This window comes from Canis aureus, chromosome 14 (assembly GCF_053574225.1).
Source record: "Canis aureus isolate CA01 chromosome 14, VMU_Caureus_v.1.0, whole genome shotgun sequence".
Lineage (NCBI taxonomy): Eukaryota > Metazoa > Chordata > Mammalia > Carnivora > Canidae > Canis > Canis aureus.
Window position 1 is genome coordinate 3905828 of NC_135624.1, and position 18672 is coordinate 3924499.

At 34.1% G+C, this 18672-nt stretch overlaps 1 protein-coding gene across 7 annotated transcripts in view; it reads right to left on the bottom strand.

Moving 5' to 3' along the window:
• STK3 (serine/threonine kinase 3) overlaps positions 1-18672 on the bottom strand; it is a 378723-nt gene that overhangs the window by 228184 nt on the left and 131867 nt on the right. For 3 of the 7 annotated variants that reach the window (XM_077846732.1, XM_077846727.1, XM_077846728.1), the window contains exons 2-3: positions 13374-13454; positions 5140-5268 (exon numbers count right to left, since the gene is read on the bottom strand). The exons of 1 other annotated variant lie outside the window; for it this stretch is intronic. In XM_077846732.1, coding sequence (XP_077702858.1) covers positions 5140-5156 — 17 coding nt within the window. In that variant the 5' untranslated portion in view covers positions 5157-5268; positions 13374-13454. Of the gene's footprint in view, positions 1-5139; positions 5269-10147; positions 10184-13373; positions 13458-18672 lie in introns of those variants that run through there. 3 more of the 7 variants (XM_077846733.1, XM_077846729.1, XM_077846730.1) reach the window with 3 other exon arrangements.

An 18672-nucleotide genomic window follows, 5' to 3' on the forward strand; every position in this document is an offset into this window, starting at 1 on the left:
ATTCCAGATTTGGCTCCTTTTAATAGGTGTGTAGTGGTATCTCATTGTTGTTTTAATTTACATTTCTCTGATGACATAGGATGTGAATCATGTTTCCACATGCTTATTTGCCACCTGTATATCTTCACTGTGAAGGTGTCTATTAAGGTCTTTGGCATACTTTTTAATTTTGTATTCTTGTTAAGTTTTAAGGATTCTTTGTGTATTCTGGACAAGAATCCTTAACAGATAGGACTTTTTACAAATATTTTCTAAAGTCTTCCCTATGAGCATGTGATAATTAAAATACTAAGAAACAGCTATTTTTCATCACATAAATTTCATTAACATCCTACCATCATAATAGTGTTCTAAACTTAAGAAGGGTAACACAGTGTTTTTACAAAGGCCATATGAATATTCTCCTATGAAAACTGAACTGTTCCCAATATAAACCTAAATCATAGCAATTTATTTCTTGGCCAATCCAAAAATGAATATACATATACATGAATTGATACAAATTGCCAAAGTTTATTACAAATCCTTCAATATGGTGATTTTCAAACTCTGGGGAGGGGGAAGGAAGTAAGGCCCTTACTAACAGTGTTTAAATGGGATTTTATCCAGAAACATCAGCAAACAGAACAGGTAGGAGAGGGTACACTGGTGGAAGCCTCTGAGCAGCCCAGCTAAACATGTGCTATTCCCAATATATGGATCACCTCTTCTCTTTGCCCCCCAAATCTAAGTCATCCAAAGTTACTCAGTTTGTGTATGACCTCCTAGCTTTCTAGGACCTTGTAGCTTTCTCTGAATCTTCAATGTCAAGATATTAGGTTATCTTCCAACTTACACAGTACCCCATCTTTACCTCATCACAGCTCTTATCACACTGTATTAAAAGAGCCCATCTAGTTATCTGCCTCTTCTGACTGAAAGTCTCTCTAAAGTCTAAGACTTTTCTTGTTGTATCTCCTGTGAGCAACACATAAAGGCTACTGTCAGCAATATGTACTCAATATATATTAGTTGAATGAATAAGGAAGTGATTGTGTGCCTTGATGGTAACAACACATTTCTCTTGGTTTAGATATGTGAAGTTCCTTGAGAAGTGTAAAGACCAGGAACATAGGAGCTGTGTCAACTGTGGCTCCCTTGTACCCACATTATCTAGCACAGTGTGTTCCAAGTATTTGACCAGCTCCTATCTCCACCTCTAGCAATGCCTTGAGAGTGCTTCACTTTGAACTGTTGGAATCTTTTGTGTAGATTTTGCTCTCTTCAGCGCTGGCCCTGGAGTCAGCAAATGTGAGTTATTATAGCATCCCAGTCCCTAACTAGCTGTGTGATCCTCGACAATTTATGTCAAAGCTCTAGGTTTCATTTTCTGTTACCTGTAAAATAGTTCTAAAATATGCTTTAGCACCAGGAGCCCTTCCCTCAAATAAAATTTTAGAATGAGTCCCGCTATAGAGAAAAGATAAAAGCAATGACTAAAGTTTCTCATTCTGCTCAATTCTTCACTGTTTGAGGAGAATATCCCCACCTCCCTTAGAACAGAGTACATCTGTAAAACTCTAAGCTAATAGAGACCTAGTCTAGCATTAACATTCTATGATTTATATATTCAACAAATATTTATTAAATGTCTACTCTGTGCAAAGCATGGGACTAGACACAAAAGATTCTGTAATAAACAATGCAGATGGGCTTCCTCAAATATTTATGCCAAAATGCAGTATTAAACACATGTTTAATATTTACTAAAATGAACAAAGAAAATTTAAACACCCTCTGGTCTCGTTTTAGAGTGTAGAAAGCAAGACAATGTGCCAAGTGCTTAACTAGCTCAATAGACTTTATTTCAATTTCAGAAATGCAAATCTTGTTTTCTCTAACCAAATTCTACAGCTGTAAGTGGGAATTTTTCAATTTGTATTGATTGCTTGCAAATCACTTTTATTTCAATTTCCCATAACACGTCTACATTAACACCAGTAGTAGCTGAAATGTAATGCTTGTTTCTGTTATTTCCTACTTTATTTTTCACTTGCCCTATCTTTTAGCATTTTTAGGATCTTTTAACCTATTAATTTTTCTGATCCTTTACTACTTCATATGAATACTGAATCTGGAAGTGAAATCCAAAAGGCATGAGCCATTTTTTACCAGTAATTGTTTCATCCATCTATTTATTTCATTCAACAAATATTTGAGACATCCCTACTATATACAAAGCATTCTGCCATAAAGTAGTACAAAATGGGGCAGCTGGGTGGCTCAGTCAGTTAAGCATCTGCCTTCAGCTCAGGTAATGATCCCAGAGTCCTAGGTTCCAGCTCCACATCAGACTCCCTACTCAGTGGGGAGCCTACTTCTCCCTCTTGCCCTCATCCTGCCACACCCTCTGCTTGTGCTCTCTCTTTCTCTTTTTCTCTCTCTCTGTCAAATAAATAAATAAAATATTAAAGATAAATAAAGTGATACAAAATTTCTAGAAATGTATTCACATTTTTCTTCCCCTTTTATTCTTTCCCCTTAGTAGTTTAAAGTATATAACAAGAACAAAGACTAGATTTCCCTAGGGTTCCCTCAACCTATAAGGCTCTTTCATATTCCTTATATATACCATATCCATTCACATTCACTCAACAAAAAAGTACAATGCTAGGCATTGTATGTGGTAAGAAATAGGACTCCTCTCAGGGAATGAGGTAAGGATAAGATAGTGAAGACATTTCAGAAGGAGAATGTGTATGACGGTGTCATCAGAAGTAACAGAAAAAGAAACAAAGATGACTCTTAGTTTTGTTGTGAAAGACTAAGTGCTGATGCCATTAACAGAACAAGAATTTGCAAGGCTTCTCTGCAACAATTAAAAATTTGATCCAAGAATCTTAAACGTGAAGTTCCTTCTGGATATTGTCCAGTTGAATCACCCAGACAAGAATCAGTAATACTTGTATTTGAATAACCCTATATGGCAAGGTCCAAGGGCACTTAGTAAGATATAATCCCAAATTCACAGAATTTAAGAGTCAGGTGACAGAGAATGCAAGTAAACATTAAAAAAGAAACACAGGTAAGAGAGAAGATTGGAAACATAAGCATAATTATAAAGGATCTTATATGCTATCCTTAGGAGACTGGACCTATCCAAACAATAGGAAAACCACTTAAGGTTTTAAACTGGGAATGTTTGACTAGGTTTCCATTTTAGAAAGATGACTCTAGCTTTAGGGTAGAAAATGAGTTGGAAGAGCCAAAAATGAAAGCAAAGTGAACAGGAAGCTAAGAAAGAAATGTAAGCAAGAGCTGATCAGTCCTAAGATGTACCAAGGTTAGAGGAAGATATGTGTAACAAGTAGTAATTGAGACCCTGCCTTCCCTAGAGCACACTCAATTAAAATTTCTAAAGGACAACACTAGTCCCTAAATTACATTTAACCATAATAATAAAAATAATTACAGCAACACCCAAGTATTAAGAATCTGATGGGGGCAGCCCAGGTGGCTCAGAGGTTTAGCGCCACCTTCAGCCCAGGGCATGATCCTAGAGACCTGGTATCAAGTCCCATGTCAGTCTCCCTACATGAAGCCTGCTTCTCCCTCTGCCTGTGTCTCTGCCTCTCTGTCTCTCATGAATAAATAAATAAAATCTTTAAAAAAAAAAAATCTGATGGGACTAGCACTACTCTACGCTCAATCTTTCCTCTTCTACATCAAACTGGGGACCACATTCTTATCAAGTTACCAAATTAATACCAAGGTCTGGGAAAATTCAAATTATATACTTTGATCAGGGAGCTGAGGAATGTATTATACTTTCCTATAACCACTTAAACTTCCAGTTATGCAGAATTAATGGAAATATGCAACATAACCTAAATATATAGCACACACTAAAGAAAAGCAAAACTGAACACTCAAGAAACAAAATTCCTCTAGGATTATTCAGTCACCTCATTAGCCAAAGGACTTATATACATCTTATATACTTTTGGAAGAATAAGTTTTTCTCTTACTAACAGAACCTTGATTAGATTAGGGGTAACAGTGTGTCCAGTCTCCCCTAAATCAGCAGCTGTAAGACGCCATGTGACTCAATCAATTTTGATGAATAAAACATAAGCTGAGAGTTTCTGGGATAATTCTTTCCTGCTTTTTCCCTTTTCCTCCTGCCTGAAACGCAAACATAAGGCTGGAGCAAGAGCAGCCCTCTTATAACCATGAAATAATAAGCACAGGGATAACGATCACATACTAAGAATGGTACAATGTAAGAAAAGAAGCCTTGACAGTTGTTACTTTGTTGCTGCTATACCAGCCCTACCTGTAGACCTTTTGTAAAAGGGAGAGTAATAAAATCTCTTTTTAATTAAGTAACTATAGGCTAAACATAGTCCTAATTTATAAACTCTGCATCTCTGACTGGGTTATTTAATAGGGCATATAAGACCCTTTAGGATCAGCTCCATTTACCTTCCCAACTCATTTCACACCAATCCCATTGAGCTCTTTTTCACCTCTGTACCTGTAATTCTCTTTACTTTCTCATCCCTCCATTTCTTCACCCAATTTTAATGAACTCTTCCTCAGCATGCCAGACTTCATAACTCCTGGCTGGAGGAGGTGCTCTGCTTCCTTCCTCTCACATCACCCCACGTAGCAGTAAGCATAGTGACAGTGCTATATTACAGCTATTAAGTATCTGTCTTCCCCTAGATTACCAGCCCCTCAAGAAAAAAACAGTATCTTAGTTCTCTTGATATTCCTAGATCTTGGTACAGTACCACTGGGAATGCTCAGTAAGCATTTGTTGAATGACTTAGAGTTACATAAATCATAGCTGTTTTTAATTAGTAAAAAAATATATATATATAAAAGACTATGAAATGACCGCCCCTTAACAATAAAAAATTATTTTCACCCATAAGTTTGCCCCCAAATTTTTATCACATGTTGCTTTATAATATCATTTCTGCTCTAGAACTTTAAATCCTAAAGACAATCCTACAAAACTATCCTCATCTTCCCTGAAGGATTAATCTCACTTCAGACTCAAAGTCAGAAAACTAACCAGATGACCAAAAAACGTATTTACTTAACATTATTAGCAAAGTCATCAAAATGAAGGTAAATAAAATCTCTTCATACCTGTCACATTGCTGCATTATGGAAATTTCTTTAATTATTTCCTGAAGATCCGACTCAACAGGTACTTGTTTTATTGCCACAACTTGACCAGATTCCTTATGTATTGCCTTAAATACACTTCCATAAGATCTAAAAGAAACCAAGACATTTCTTTATTTTTTTCCTTTCAAACATCGTAAGAAAAATCTACAAATTTTGCATGTATAATGGTGATAAAGTAAACAAATAAGAAAAGTGACTTATACCTTAGCTTTAATGTTTCAATTATATACTTAAAATCTACTAAAATCATCAAATTAATACATAAGGATTTGCTTTTTTTTATGAATGAAAAAAAAAGACTTAACGGTTTGTCAACTCAAATGCAGCATTAAGAAGATATAAATGGAAATTAAAAGGATGAAATGTAGAATAAAAACAGCCAAAGTCTCAAGTCAGGAGTAAAGGCAAAAGCAAAATCATCTCCAGAATATCAAAGTCCCATGCCTATGCAGACTATAAAAAAGGGAGTGAAACCCTCAGCTGAGGACCACACTATACCAAAGTTAGAGAAGCAGGGAATCTGGTTTCCCCTAAGTCATACATCTAAGGTCTCCTCAAACATGCCTTTCTCCTCAAGAGCAAGACCATAGGCTTACATAAATAAAATGAGTAACAGGATCCAATTTCCACTTGCCAAAAAAGCATCTCTGCTACAACTCTTGAAACTTTGCCAATTAAATATTTATGTGTTCTAAAAAGCAGAAACAATGAGAGAGAGAAGCCATATATACTTTGGTGTGAATTAAAAGACAAACTAAACCATGCTACCACTTACTGTTCTTATTGTAAGCCAGATACTATGACTGTTTTTACATGCATTATCAAATTCAATCCTCTCAACTGTAAGGTAAAATAGTACCATCACCATTTTATAAGATGAGGAAACAGATACAAAGACAGAATTTAAACATATAAGGATTCCAAAGATCATATTCTTCTCACTATATCATTTCTACAGAAGAGAAAGAAATGTATTTTATCCTATCCTGTTTCTTTAAGCTTTCCAAAGTAATTTAGTTTGATACTCACACTTTTGTGTGTGTGTAGTCCTAATTTACACACACACACACATATCCCTCCTTAAAAATAATATATGTATGTATACATGTATATGTATATAAACCTGAATGTGTGTATATATATTCCCTCAAAAGTCAATAAAGAATTTAGTGCTGGATTTTACATATCATGAATTAAGCAACACCATCACTCCCTTCTAAAGTCTCATCACTGCAAAAGAGAAGCTGGGAACATTTTGTGGTTCCCAAAATTCCTTTCCCTGAGTAGATCCCAGTTAAGAATTTGACAATGAGAAGAATATGCATGAAATATGAATGACAAAAAGTTAAGAAGAAACCATCAATCTTCAGATGTAGTTGTAGCAGATGCATTGGCAGATATGACATACACAGCGGCTTCCTACTGAGCTTCTGATAACCACTACACTCCTGCTACAGAATGAGATAGTTGGCAGGAGCTTCCCAAAGATTCTTGATTCCAGCAGATTCTCAGTGAGCTATTAAGAAACATCCACTTCAGTGTTTCAGGTTGAGATATTCAGTGTTAGCTTCTCTGACTTTCAACAGCAGATTTGATGACCTTTGCATCTGTGGCCCTTCCACAAGTCATTTGAGCTTCTAATTTTATAATGTCTCTATACCCAGAGTACATATAGAGTAGCTTTTCTTTTCTTGACCAAGCCCTGCTACCAATAGTTTTTGATACTGGAAGTGGTTCCAAGGGAAAGAATCTTAAAGATGAGAATCTTGAATTAGTTCTTTGTTAGACCTGAAGATAATAATGACTTCAATGCAAATAACAAATAGAATATTGACAGTTTATGGCATTCAGTGGCAAAACAATTATTTAAATTATTATTCTTAATTGTCTGAATTCTAGGTAAAGCTTTAAAAGACCAAGTACCTCTATCAATAGCATTATTTTCACCAATGCTACGGTGGAAATAAGAGTACAAATATTAAAGAATAGGCTAGCTGGAAAAGTTATATAATAAATATAACAAGCTCAGAGCTTAAACTTCAGCTCAAGACTAAGAATCAGAAAACTTCTGAAGACCCCAAAAGAATTTCTTAATTCTTGTAAGCACAAGGCTAAGAATTCTGAAAACAAATTCAAGATCCAATCTAAGCTGGAAGCTTAGACTGCAAACTAAATTCACAACGTCACCAGATCTATTCTGTTACATTTAGACTTTTAACTATAAAGAGACATACCCAGAGAATTGGTAATGGGACACTTAAGAAGATATTTATTAATCTGACTGCCCTGAACCTCCCCCCGCCAAATCTTACCAAGCATCCTTTGCCGAGTGAAAGCATCCCATCTCGGTTCAAGATGGGTCTCACACTGCCTAAAGACTCCATAATGACCTCATCTGAGGCAGTCATTTTCAAGGGAAAGTAAATCCTCCTCCACCACCTCTCATTGCTCCTACTCCTCTAACTATACTCCAATCTCCATACATCAGAAGAATGAAAATAAATCTGATGCAAGAGCATCTACTACTATTCATACCAAAAAAGTTGTAAGATTTTGTCAGTTTTTATCAGCAGAATTCTAAAGAAGATATATGGGAATGGATTCCAAGATTTCCAGAGAGAAAGGCATTCTCTGTGATGGATGCAAGACCAGGAATTCCAGACTCAGTGTTATCTCTAACAGTTAGGAATGTCCCTAACAGTACGCTCAGTTAGTTAACTGAAACTTGGACTCTACAATGACCTATGTAAAAATGCCAGCAATCCTCAGTATACATTAGAGGAAGGAGATCAAAAGTTCAGGTAGCTCAAGTACTGGAATGGATAGATCATATATGACTTGTTCACCCAATCTCTATGTTCACTGAAAGGATCCAGAGGATACTCCCTTAACTAACATCACTGGAAGATCCACAGTGCAGGTCAGAGATGTCAACAGTGGAGCTCTCCAATTTTAATGAATGATGGGAATCATAAAAGAAGTGAAAAGAACTAGCAATATCTTTCTACCAGAGACAAAGAGGGCATGGTAACCACTATGGGTAGCAAAGTAAGGCTGAACTTTCTTTTTTTATACATCTAGTTCTTGATATTAAACTTACACTGGATTCATAAAAATAATTGCAATTATGTGTCCTCAAAGACTTAGCTGGGTTTTTTATTTTTAGTAAAATGCATAGAATATAAAATTCACCATTTTATACTTTAAAATGTGCAATTCAGTGGCATTTTAGTGCATTCTCAATGTTGTATAACTATTACTTCCATCTAGTTCCAAATCATCTGGAATCTGCTTTTTGGTCTCTATGGACCTTTCTATTCTGGATTCTTCATATAAATGGAATCATGTAATAATGTGATTTTTTGTATCTGGCTTCTATCACTGAACAGAATGTTTATTCATTCTGCAGCATGTATCAGTATTCCATTGCACAGATATATCACACCTTATCCATTCACCAGCTGATGGACGTTCCATATTTGGCTCTTATGAATACTGGTGCTATGAACTGGTATCTTTCTTTTTTATGATTTATTTATTTGACAGAGTGTGCACGTGCCCACACGAGTGGGGGGAGAAGAAAAGACCTCTAGCAGACCTCCCACTGAGCATAGAGCCCAACATGGGTCTCAGTCTCACAACCCTAAAGTCATGACCTAAGGTTGAGGATGCTTAACCAACTCAGCCACCCAGGTGCCCTGAGCTGTTATTTTTTTTTTTTTAAGATTTTATTTATTGATTCATGAGAGACAGAGAGAGAGGCAAAGACACAGGCAGAGGGAGAGAAGCAGGCTCCATGCAGGGAGCCTGACATGGGACTCGATCCCCGGTCTCCAGGATCACGCCCTGGGCTGAAGGCGGCGCTAAACCACTGAGCCACCCAGGCTGCCCTAATTCATAAACAGATATCTAACTGTCCTCCCATGTTTTCCATGGTAATTGATATAATTAAGTTTTAACCTCTTCAGGGGTCAATTCACATAATTTAAATTTTATTATAAAAGCAACTACTTTTGAATTCTCAAGTGAGTTGTCATTAGAGCAGCATGTAACAGTCTCTTTACTTCTTTAAATTGTTTCTCTATCGTTGGTTGTCTTCTCTCTTATTTCAAACTCTTTTTGCTCGTTTTGCTTTAGTCAAACTCAGAAGAGGTTTAACTATTTTATTGACCTGCTCAAAGAAAATGCTTTTGTGGGGATCCCTGGGTGGCTCAGCAGTTTGTCGCCTTCCTTTGGCCCAGGGCACGATCCTGGAGTCCCGGGATCGAGTCCCGCGTTGGGCTCCCAGCATGGAGCCTGCTTCTCCCTCTGCCTGTGTCTCTGCCTCTCTCTCTCTTTCTCTGTCCATCATAAATAAAAGAAAGAAAGAAAGAAAGAAAGAAAGAAAGAAAGAAAGAAAGAAAGAAAGAAAGAAAATGCTTTTGTATTTATCATTCCTAAATTTTATTCTATTTCATTATTTAAATTTTTTCCTTTATGAATTCTCTCTTAATTTTTTCATATATTTTATTATTTTTCTAAGTTCATTTATAAGCACTAAGTTTTTTTCTTTTCTTTTGGTCTTTCTTTTTTAGTAATGAAGGTATTTAAAACTGAATATGTTCCCCTAATTACTACTTCTCTGGATCCCACAGATAATGGTATGATTTGTTTCTTTTTCCTTTTCTAAATAATTCACAAATTCCTCTTCAATCTACAGGTTACCTCAGATTATGTGTAAATTCCAATAACTATGGGTTTTATCATATTGTAATTATTTTTCTCATTTTAGTAGAGTATAATCAAAATTGAGACAGAGACACTCACAATCTTTTTTAAAATTTAATCAATGCTCCATGAACATACCAAAAAAAGGCAGAATGCCAAAATATATGTAGTTATAAATATATAAATATATCTATAAATATATATTTATATATTTATAGAAATATAGATATATAATCAAGCTTATTGGTAATATTTATACCTTCTATGTCCTTTTTTCTGTTACTCTCATCCAATTCTGAAAGATATAAATGAAAATATCCCATTTGAATAAACTTTTATTAGATTCCTCTGACATTTCTAATAGTTTTCCTTGACAAATTTAACTGTCTTGGTGACTGACACATATACATTTCATATATATTGTCTTTTAAGTCATTACCTTATGTCCCTTGTTATTTTTTATTTGGATATTATACATCTTTATTCACTTAAGATCATTTAAGTAATTAACTGGATATAAATATTACTCCTATTTCTTTTTATTTTTATTTGTGTGAATATCTTTCTTATCTGGTATCTCTAATAGGAAATATCCCTCCATTTTCACCCTTTGTATTATACAGGCCTCTTATAAATAGCATATGGCTAGATTTTCCATTTTAATTGACCCTACTAATTTGTCTTTTATTCTTTGATTATTTTTTAAGATTTACCCACTTGAGATAATGTGCTTGAAAGAGTATGGAGGGAGGGCAGATGGAGAGCAAAACTCCAAGCAGACTCCATGCTAAACACAGAGCCCAAGATGGGGCCCAATCTCATCACCCGGAGATCCTGACCTACACCAAAACCAGAGTCAGATGCCTAACCAACTGTATCACGCAGGTGTTCCTTAATGGGAGAACTGACATTTAGTGAAAAATATATTTCATTTTATTCCTTCCAACTTACACTTAGCTCATTACTTAACATTTTTGTTTCTCTTTTTTCCTTTTCCTTGCTCTCCCTGGGTTACACCATTTTAATTGTTTTGTGTTTTTTGTTATTTTGAAAGTCCTTCTACAATTCATATTCATAAATTATTTTAAAATCATATCAACTATTCTGGTCTCACTGAGACACTCTATCTACATCTATTTACATCTATTACTCATTTTTCCCCAAATGAGTCCAAATGTCCTAAAAGATGGCCTTATGTTCACTTGCTTAACAAAGTTCAAAATAACATAAGAAAGAAATGCATTTAATACATTTAACCTACTGAACATGGTAGCTTGGCCTAGCCCATCTTAAATATGTTCAAAACACTTAACACCACGCTATAGTTGGGCAAAGTCACCTAACACAAAGTTCATTTTATAATAAAGTGTTGAATATCTCATGTAATTTGTTGAAGACTGTGCTGAAAGTAAAAAACAGAACAGCTGTATGAGTATGAAATGGTTATATCAATTGTTTACCCTCACTTGCATGGCTGAGTAAGAGCTGTGGTTTACTTCTGCTAACCACCGCCACAAGAAGAGTATCATACTGTAGATCATTAGCCCAGGAAAAGATCAAAATTCAAAATTCAACACATGGTTTCTACTGAATGCATGTCACTTTTGCACCATCATAAGGTTGAAAAATCATAAATCAAACCATGTAAGTTGGGGGCCATCTGTATATACCAAATTTTCTTTAACCATTTAACCATCAATGGAACACTTATGTTGTCTCCAAGTAAATAATGGTGCAGTGAACACAGATGCAGATATCTCTTCAAGACAGTGACTTTGTTTCCTTTATATATAAATATATTTATCCAGAAATGAGATTGCTTGATCATATGGTAGTTCTATTTTTAATATCTTGAAGAACTTCCATACTGTTTTCCATTGTGGCTGCACCAATGTTCATTTTCACCAACAGTGCATAGCAGTTCCCTGTTCTCCAAATTCTCACCAATATTTGTTATTTCTTGTCTTTTTGATAATTACAATTCTAACAAACATGAGGTGATATTTCACTGTGGTTATGATTTAATCTCCCTGATGATTAGTGATGTTTCGTGTATCTGTTTGCCATCTGGATGTCTTCTTTGGAAAAATAACTATTCAGATCCTCTACCCACTTTTTAATTGAAATGTTTGGGGTTTTGCTATTAAGATGCATGAGTTCTTTGTATGTTTTAGATATTAACCTCTTATCAGATATATCACATGCAAATATTTTCTCCCATTCTACAGGTTGCTTTTTCATTTTACTGATAGTTTCCTTCACTGTGCGGAAGCTTTTTAGTTTGATGTTGTCCACTTGTTTTTGTTTTTGCTTTTGTTGCCTTAGCTCTGGGTGTCAAATCCAAAAAGTCATGTCAAGACCAAAGTCAAGGAGCTTACTGCTTATGTTTTCTTCTAGGAGTTTTAGGTTTCAGGTCTTACATTTAAGTCTTTAATCCATTTTTTGTTGATTTTTTATGTATGGTATAAGACAGAAGCCCAGTTTCATTCTTTTGCATGTGGCACTTTTCCTAACATCACTTATTAAAGAAACTATCTTTTGCCCATTGCCCATTGCCCACTGAGGTAACTGTGTCCTAAATTAATTTGCTAAATATGCATGGGTTTATTTCTGGGCTCTCTATTGTTTCATTATTCTATATATCTGTTTTTATGCCAAATCTTTTTTTAAGATTTTATTTATTTATTCATGATTTTGATTACTACAGTTCTGTAACACAGTTTGAAATCAGGGAGTATAATGCCTCCAGCTTTACTCTTTATTCTAGTAATTCTTTTAGCTATTTGGGGTCTTCTGTGGTTCCAGACAAACTGTACAAATATTTGATCTTCTTCTGTGAAAAATGCCATTGGTATTTTGTTAGGGATTTCACTGAATCTGTAGATTGCTTTGGGTAATAGGGACATTTAACAATATGAATTCTCCTAATCTATGAGCACAGAGTATCTTTTGATGTATGTGTCTTCAATTTCTTCATCAATGTCTTACAGATTTCAGTATACAGATTCTCACCTACTTGGTTAAATTTTTCCTATTTTCTCCTTTTTGATATAATTATAATTCATTTATTGCTTTATTAATTCTCATAACTTTTTTGGTGTATTCTTTGAGATTTTCTATATATAATATCATGTCATCTACAAATAGAGAAAGTTTCACCTCTCCCTTCCTCATTTTGATATTTTTATTTCTTTTTCTTGCCTAATTGCTCCACAACTAGGACTTCCCATGCTATGTTAAATAAAAGTGGTGAGCATGTTCATCCATGTCATACAACTGATCTTAGAAGAAAAGCTTTCAGTTTTTCATCTTAAAATTTTGATGTTTGCCATGGGCATGTCATATATGACTTTTACTGTGTTGTGTTCCCTCTATACTACTGCTATTCAACTGAAGAAAAAATACTCTAGTGAAGATTAATATTACACAGTATCTTATCATTTTCTGTCATTACCTATGGCTGCTTTCATATTTTTTGTACTTACCCTTCTCCAAGTTTCTCTAATACATCAAAAACTTCTTCAGGTTGCTTAGTCAAACTGTCTTCACTCAGCTTTTTTAGCTTACTGATAAGAAAGAAAAATAAAAAAAAATATTTTCCTTAAGACCTTTTATAAAATTTTTAATTTTATTTTTAAGAGGCAATATGTTCATAGTTCAAAAATCAAGCAGTATAAAAAAAAATAAGGCAAACAGTCTCCTTCAACCCTGTTCTTAATCTGCCCAGAAACACCTAAGATAACTAGTTTTATTAGCTTCTTATGAAGGCTTTATACAAATATGAATGTATATTTTATTTCTCCCCCTTTCTAACACACAAGATAGCATTTTAAACGTACTCTGTCTATCCACACTATTAAATACTTTGCCATTCTTACTTAACATGTAGCCTATGTTGGAGATTTCTACAACACAAGTACATAGAAAACATCCTCATTCTTTTTTTTTTTTTTTTTAAGATTTTATTTATTTATTCATGAGAGACACAGAGAGAGAGAGAGGGGCAAGACACAGGCAGAGGGAGAAGCAGCCTCCATGCAGGGAGCCTGACATGGGACTCGATCCCAGGTCTCTAGGATCATGACCCGGGCTGAAGGCAGCGCTAAACCGCTGAGCCACCCAGGCTGCCCTCATTCTTTCTTTTTTACATCTATATCCTATACTATTACAAAGATGCAGCATCTCTTACTCACCACTCACTTATTTATGAATATCTAAGTTCATTTTGCCATTATAAACAACACGGCACTGGATAAATGTATACCTAAATCAATTGACACATGTGCCAGTATTATCTGCAGGATAAATTCCCGGAAATGAAACTGTAAAGTCCAACAACTACACATACATACACACAAAAAAATATATAAGCATATATGTTGATAAACAAGCATATATATACTATAGGCATAATCATATGTCATAACAATGCAATGTAACTAATAAAATCATTATAATAACTATATGCTAATTACTAAAGTTATTGATTACATTTTATATTTTATCTACTATAACTGTACATTATATAAATATATATGTATATTGATAGATATTAGCAAAGTGCCCTTCAGGGGGCTTGTACCAATTTATTCTCCTACCACTAGCACATGAGAGAACCTCTTTTTTTTTACAGTTCCACCAACAAAGTACTTAACTATATATTTGGATTTCAGTCAACATGTCAGCTAAAAACTTGTTACTCAGAATAGATTTAATTTACATTTCTTTTATTATGAGTGAAACGGAGTATCTTTTAATACTGTTATGAAACTAGACCATCTATTCAATTTCTTTGCTCATTTTACTACTGATTGGTTTTTTTTAATCTTTTTCTTATCTGTACACAAGGTAAATTATTAGTCTTTGGTTAGGCTGCAAATATTTTCACTTGTATTTTGACTTCACTTATGAGGCTTTAGTTTTATACTTTGACTGCATGCTGTAATAAAATGTGTTTTTGTTTTGTTTTGCCTTCTTTAAAAGTCATCTGCATGTATGGCATATGCAGATAACTAAAAGAAAGCAGTAAGAGGATTATTCATGGTGTACTTGATGGACCAAAATTAATTCAGTAAAAATGTAACATCACATATGAAAAATCAAAATAAGTTTGTATAAATAAAGAAAAAGTGACCAGAATGTAGAGGTAAACAGGGTCAAGTTTTTAAAAAAGCTTTACTTAAAAAAAAAAAAAATCTTTGTAAATAATGTTAGGAATTCTATTTAAAAATGATCATTTCCCATAAAGAACATCTGAACAGACCTATTACTAGTAACAAAAGTGAAATGGCAATCAAAACATTACCAAAAAAAAGTCTAGGGCCAGATGGATTGACAGGTGAATTCTATCATTTAAAGAATAATTAATGCCTATTCTCCTCAAACTATCACAGGAAATAGAAGAGGAAGAAAAGCTTCCTAATACATTCTACAAGGTCAGCATTACCCTGATACCAAAACCAAAGACAATACAAAAAATGAAAACTATAGGCCAAATTCCCCAATTGAACACAGATGCAAAAATCTTCAACAAAATATTAAACACATACAAAAATATATTAAAAAGATCATTCACCATGATCAAGTAGGATTTATTCTAGGGATGCAAGGATGGTTCAATATTTACAAATCAATCAACATGATACATCACATAAATAAAAGATAAAAATCATATAATAATCTCAACAGATGCAAGGAAAGCATGTAACAAAATTTGCCAACCATTCATAATAAAAACTCTCAACAAAGTGGGCTTAGAAGGAAAAACTCTCAACAAAATAGGCTTAGAAGGAAACATCTCAAATAAAGGCTTTTTATGAAATACCCACAGCTAATATCACACTCCATGTAAAAAACTGAGAGCTTTTCCTTGAAAATCAGGAGCAAGACAACGATGTCCACTCTCACCACTTTCATGCAACATAGTACTGGAAACCCAAGTCACAGAAATCAGACAAGAAAAAGAAATAAGAGGCAACCATATTGGTAACGAAAAGTTAAACTGTCACTATTTGTAGGTGACGTGACACTGTACATGCAAAATTCTAAAGACTCCACAAAAAAAAACTACTAAAAGTAAGAATGAATTCATTATTGGAGGACACAAAACTAATACTAGAAATTGGTAACATTTCTATACACCAAAAACAAAGTAGCAGAAAGAAAAGTTTAAAAAGCAACACCATTTATAATTGTACCAAAAAGAATAAAATATCTAGGAATAAACATAACCAAAGAGATGAAAAATATATACTCCAAAACCTATAAAACATTAATGAAAGTTATTAAAGATGACACAAATAGAAAGATATTCCATGCTCATGGATTGGAAGAACAAATATTGTTCAAATACCCATTTTACCCAAAGCAAACTACATTCAATGCAGTTCCTATCAAAAATACCAATAGCATTTTTCACGAAACTAGAACAAATAATCCTAAAATTTGTATGGAACCACAAAAGACACTGTAGAGCCAAAGCAATCTTGAGAAAGAAGAACAAAGCCAGAGATACCACAATTCCACATTTCAAAGCTGCAGTAATCAAAACAATATGGTACTGCTACAGTACACAGACACAGAGATCAATGGAATAGAATAGAGAGCCCAGAAAAACTCACAGTTATATGGTCAATTAATGACAAAAGAGGAAAGAAGATATGATGGGGAAAAGACAAGTCTCTTCAAAAATTGGTGCTGGGAAAACTGGATGGCTATATGTAAAAGAATGAAACTAGATCATCTTTTAATACCACACATAAAAATAAACTTGAAATGAATTAAAGATTTAAATATGAGAACTGAAACCATAAAAATCCTAGAAGAAAAAAAAAAAATCCTAGAAGAAAACAGGCAGAAAACACTCTGACATTACCATAGCAACATTTTTCTAGATGTCAATTTGGCAAGAGAAACAAAAGCAAAAATAAACAATTTGGACTACATCAAAATAAAAACCTTTTGCACAGCAAAGGAATAATCAACAAAACAAAAAGAAAACTTACTAAATGGGAGAAGATATTTGCAAATAATGTATCCAATAAGGGGTTAATATACAAAATATATAAAGAACTTACACAACTCAACATCAAAAAAACCCAAACAATCTGAATAAAAAATAGGCAGAGGATCTGAATAGCCACTTCTTCAAGGAAGACAGATGACCAACAGACACATGAAAAGATGCTCAACATCATTAATCGTGAGAAATGCAAATCAAATCCACAATGAGTTATCACCTCACACCTGTCAGAATGGCTACAATCAAAAACAAGAAATAACAACTGTTGGCAAGAATATGGAAAATGGAACCCTCATACACTGTTCCTGGGAATGTAAATTGATACAATCACTGCGGAAACTTGTATGGATATTCCTTAAAAAGTTAAAAACAGAAATACCATATGATCCAGTATTTCTACTGAGTGTTTACCCAAAGAAAATGAAAACACTAACTTAAAAAGATACATGGACCCCTATGTGTATCATAGCATTATTTACGATAGCCAAGATATGGAAGCAGTCTAAGTGCCTACCAGTTTTGGAATGGGTAATGAATGTGCGTTACAGACACACACACACACTAAAATATTACATAGCCATAAAAAAAGGTGAGATGTTGCCATTTCAGATGCCAAGGATGGACCTACGGGTTATCATGCTTAGTGAAACAAGACAAATTAAGGTAAAATTATATGATTTCCCTCATAAGTGAAATATTTTTTAAAAAATGAATAAATAAAAATCAGAATCAGACTTATAAAATACAGAGAAGAAACGGATGGTTTTCAGAGGAGACGGAATGGGAGAACTGGGCAAAATGGGTAAAGCAGAGTAGGAAATACAGGCTTCCAGTTATGGAATGAGTAAATTATAAGAATAAAAAGCACAACATAAGGAATATAGTTGGTGATATTATAATAGTGATATATAGCAATAAATGGTGTAGCTATACTTGTAATAAGCATAACATAATGTGTAAACTTGCTGAGTCACTATGTTGTACACCTGAACTAACGTTAACACTGTGTGTCAATAATGCTCAAAAAAAAAAAAAATCATTTCCCCTCAAATGCAGTAGAAAGAAGATATGCGGTGAGCAAAATTGGGGAGGGAAACTATAATTAGGAGCAGATTCAAAATACGGATCCATAGAATACAGTATTAGCAGTAAGAATGAAGTTATTCAAAATATTAAAGAGATTATCAACAGGAACTGGTTTTGATTAAATAGGATTTGATTTTTAAATGTCTAAGAAATAAGATCAAAGAGAAAACAGATCCCAGGAAAATATATTTAAGAAATGAAGACATTAAGGACAAAAAGGTAGTAACTGACCATGTTAAAAGCTATTGGAAGTTCAAACAACTTAAAGATTTTAAATGTCCAATACAGAATTTCCACTTCCAACCATAAGAAAGTAACAGGATCCAGAACTGTCTCTAATAAACAACAAGAAAACTCAACAAAATGTAGAAAACAAGTATTTTCAAACAGTAGGTATCAGGCATTTCAGGACTGAGATTACTGAGAAAAGGGAAAGAAGATAAACCCTGCTATCACCTGCACTTCATATCTAGAGGCTATGTCCAGATTATAATACAGGGAAAGGGAAACCCAAACACAGGCAATAATTCTAGCTGAGTGAAGAAACAGAGATGGAAGTTTTGGAGGTAATGCAAATAAGATCTGCATAACAGAATACTTGAGAAGAGAGCTATGCAGAAAAAGAGCCATAGCAATCTATGTAGGAGTTTCCTTGATTTGTAGCTGAACACCAATCT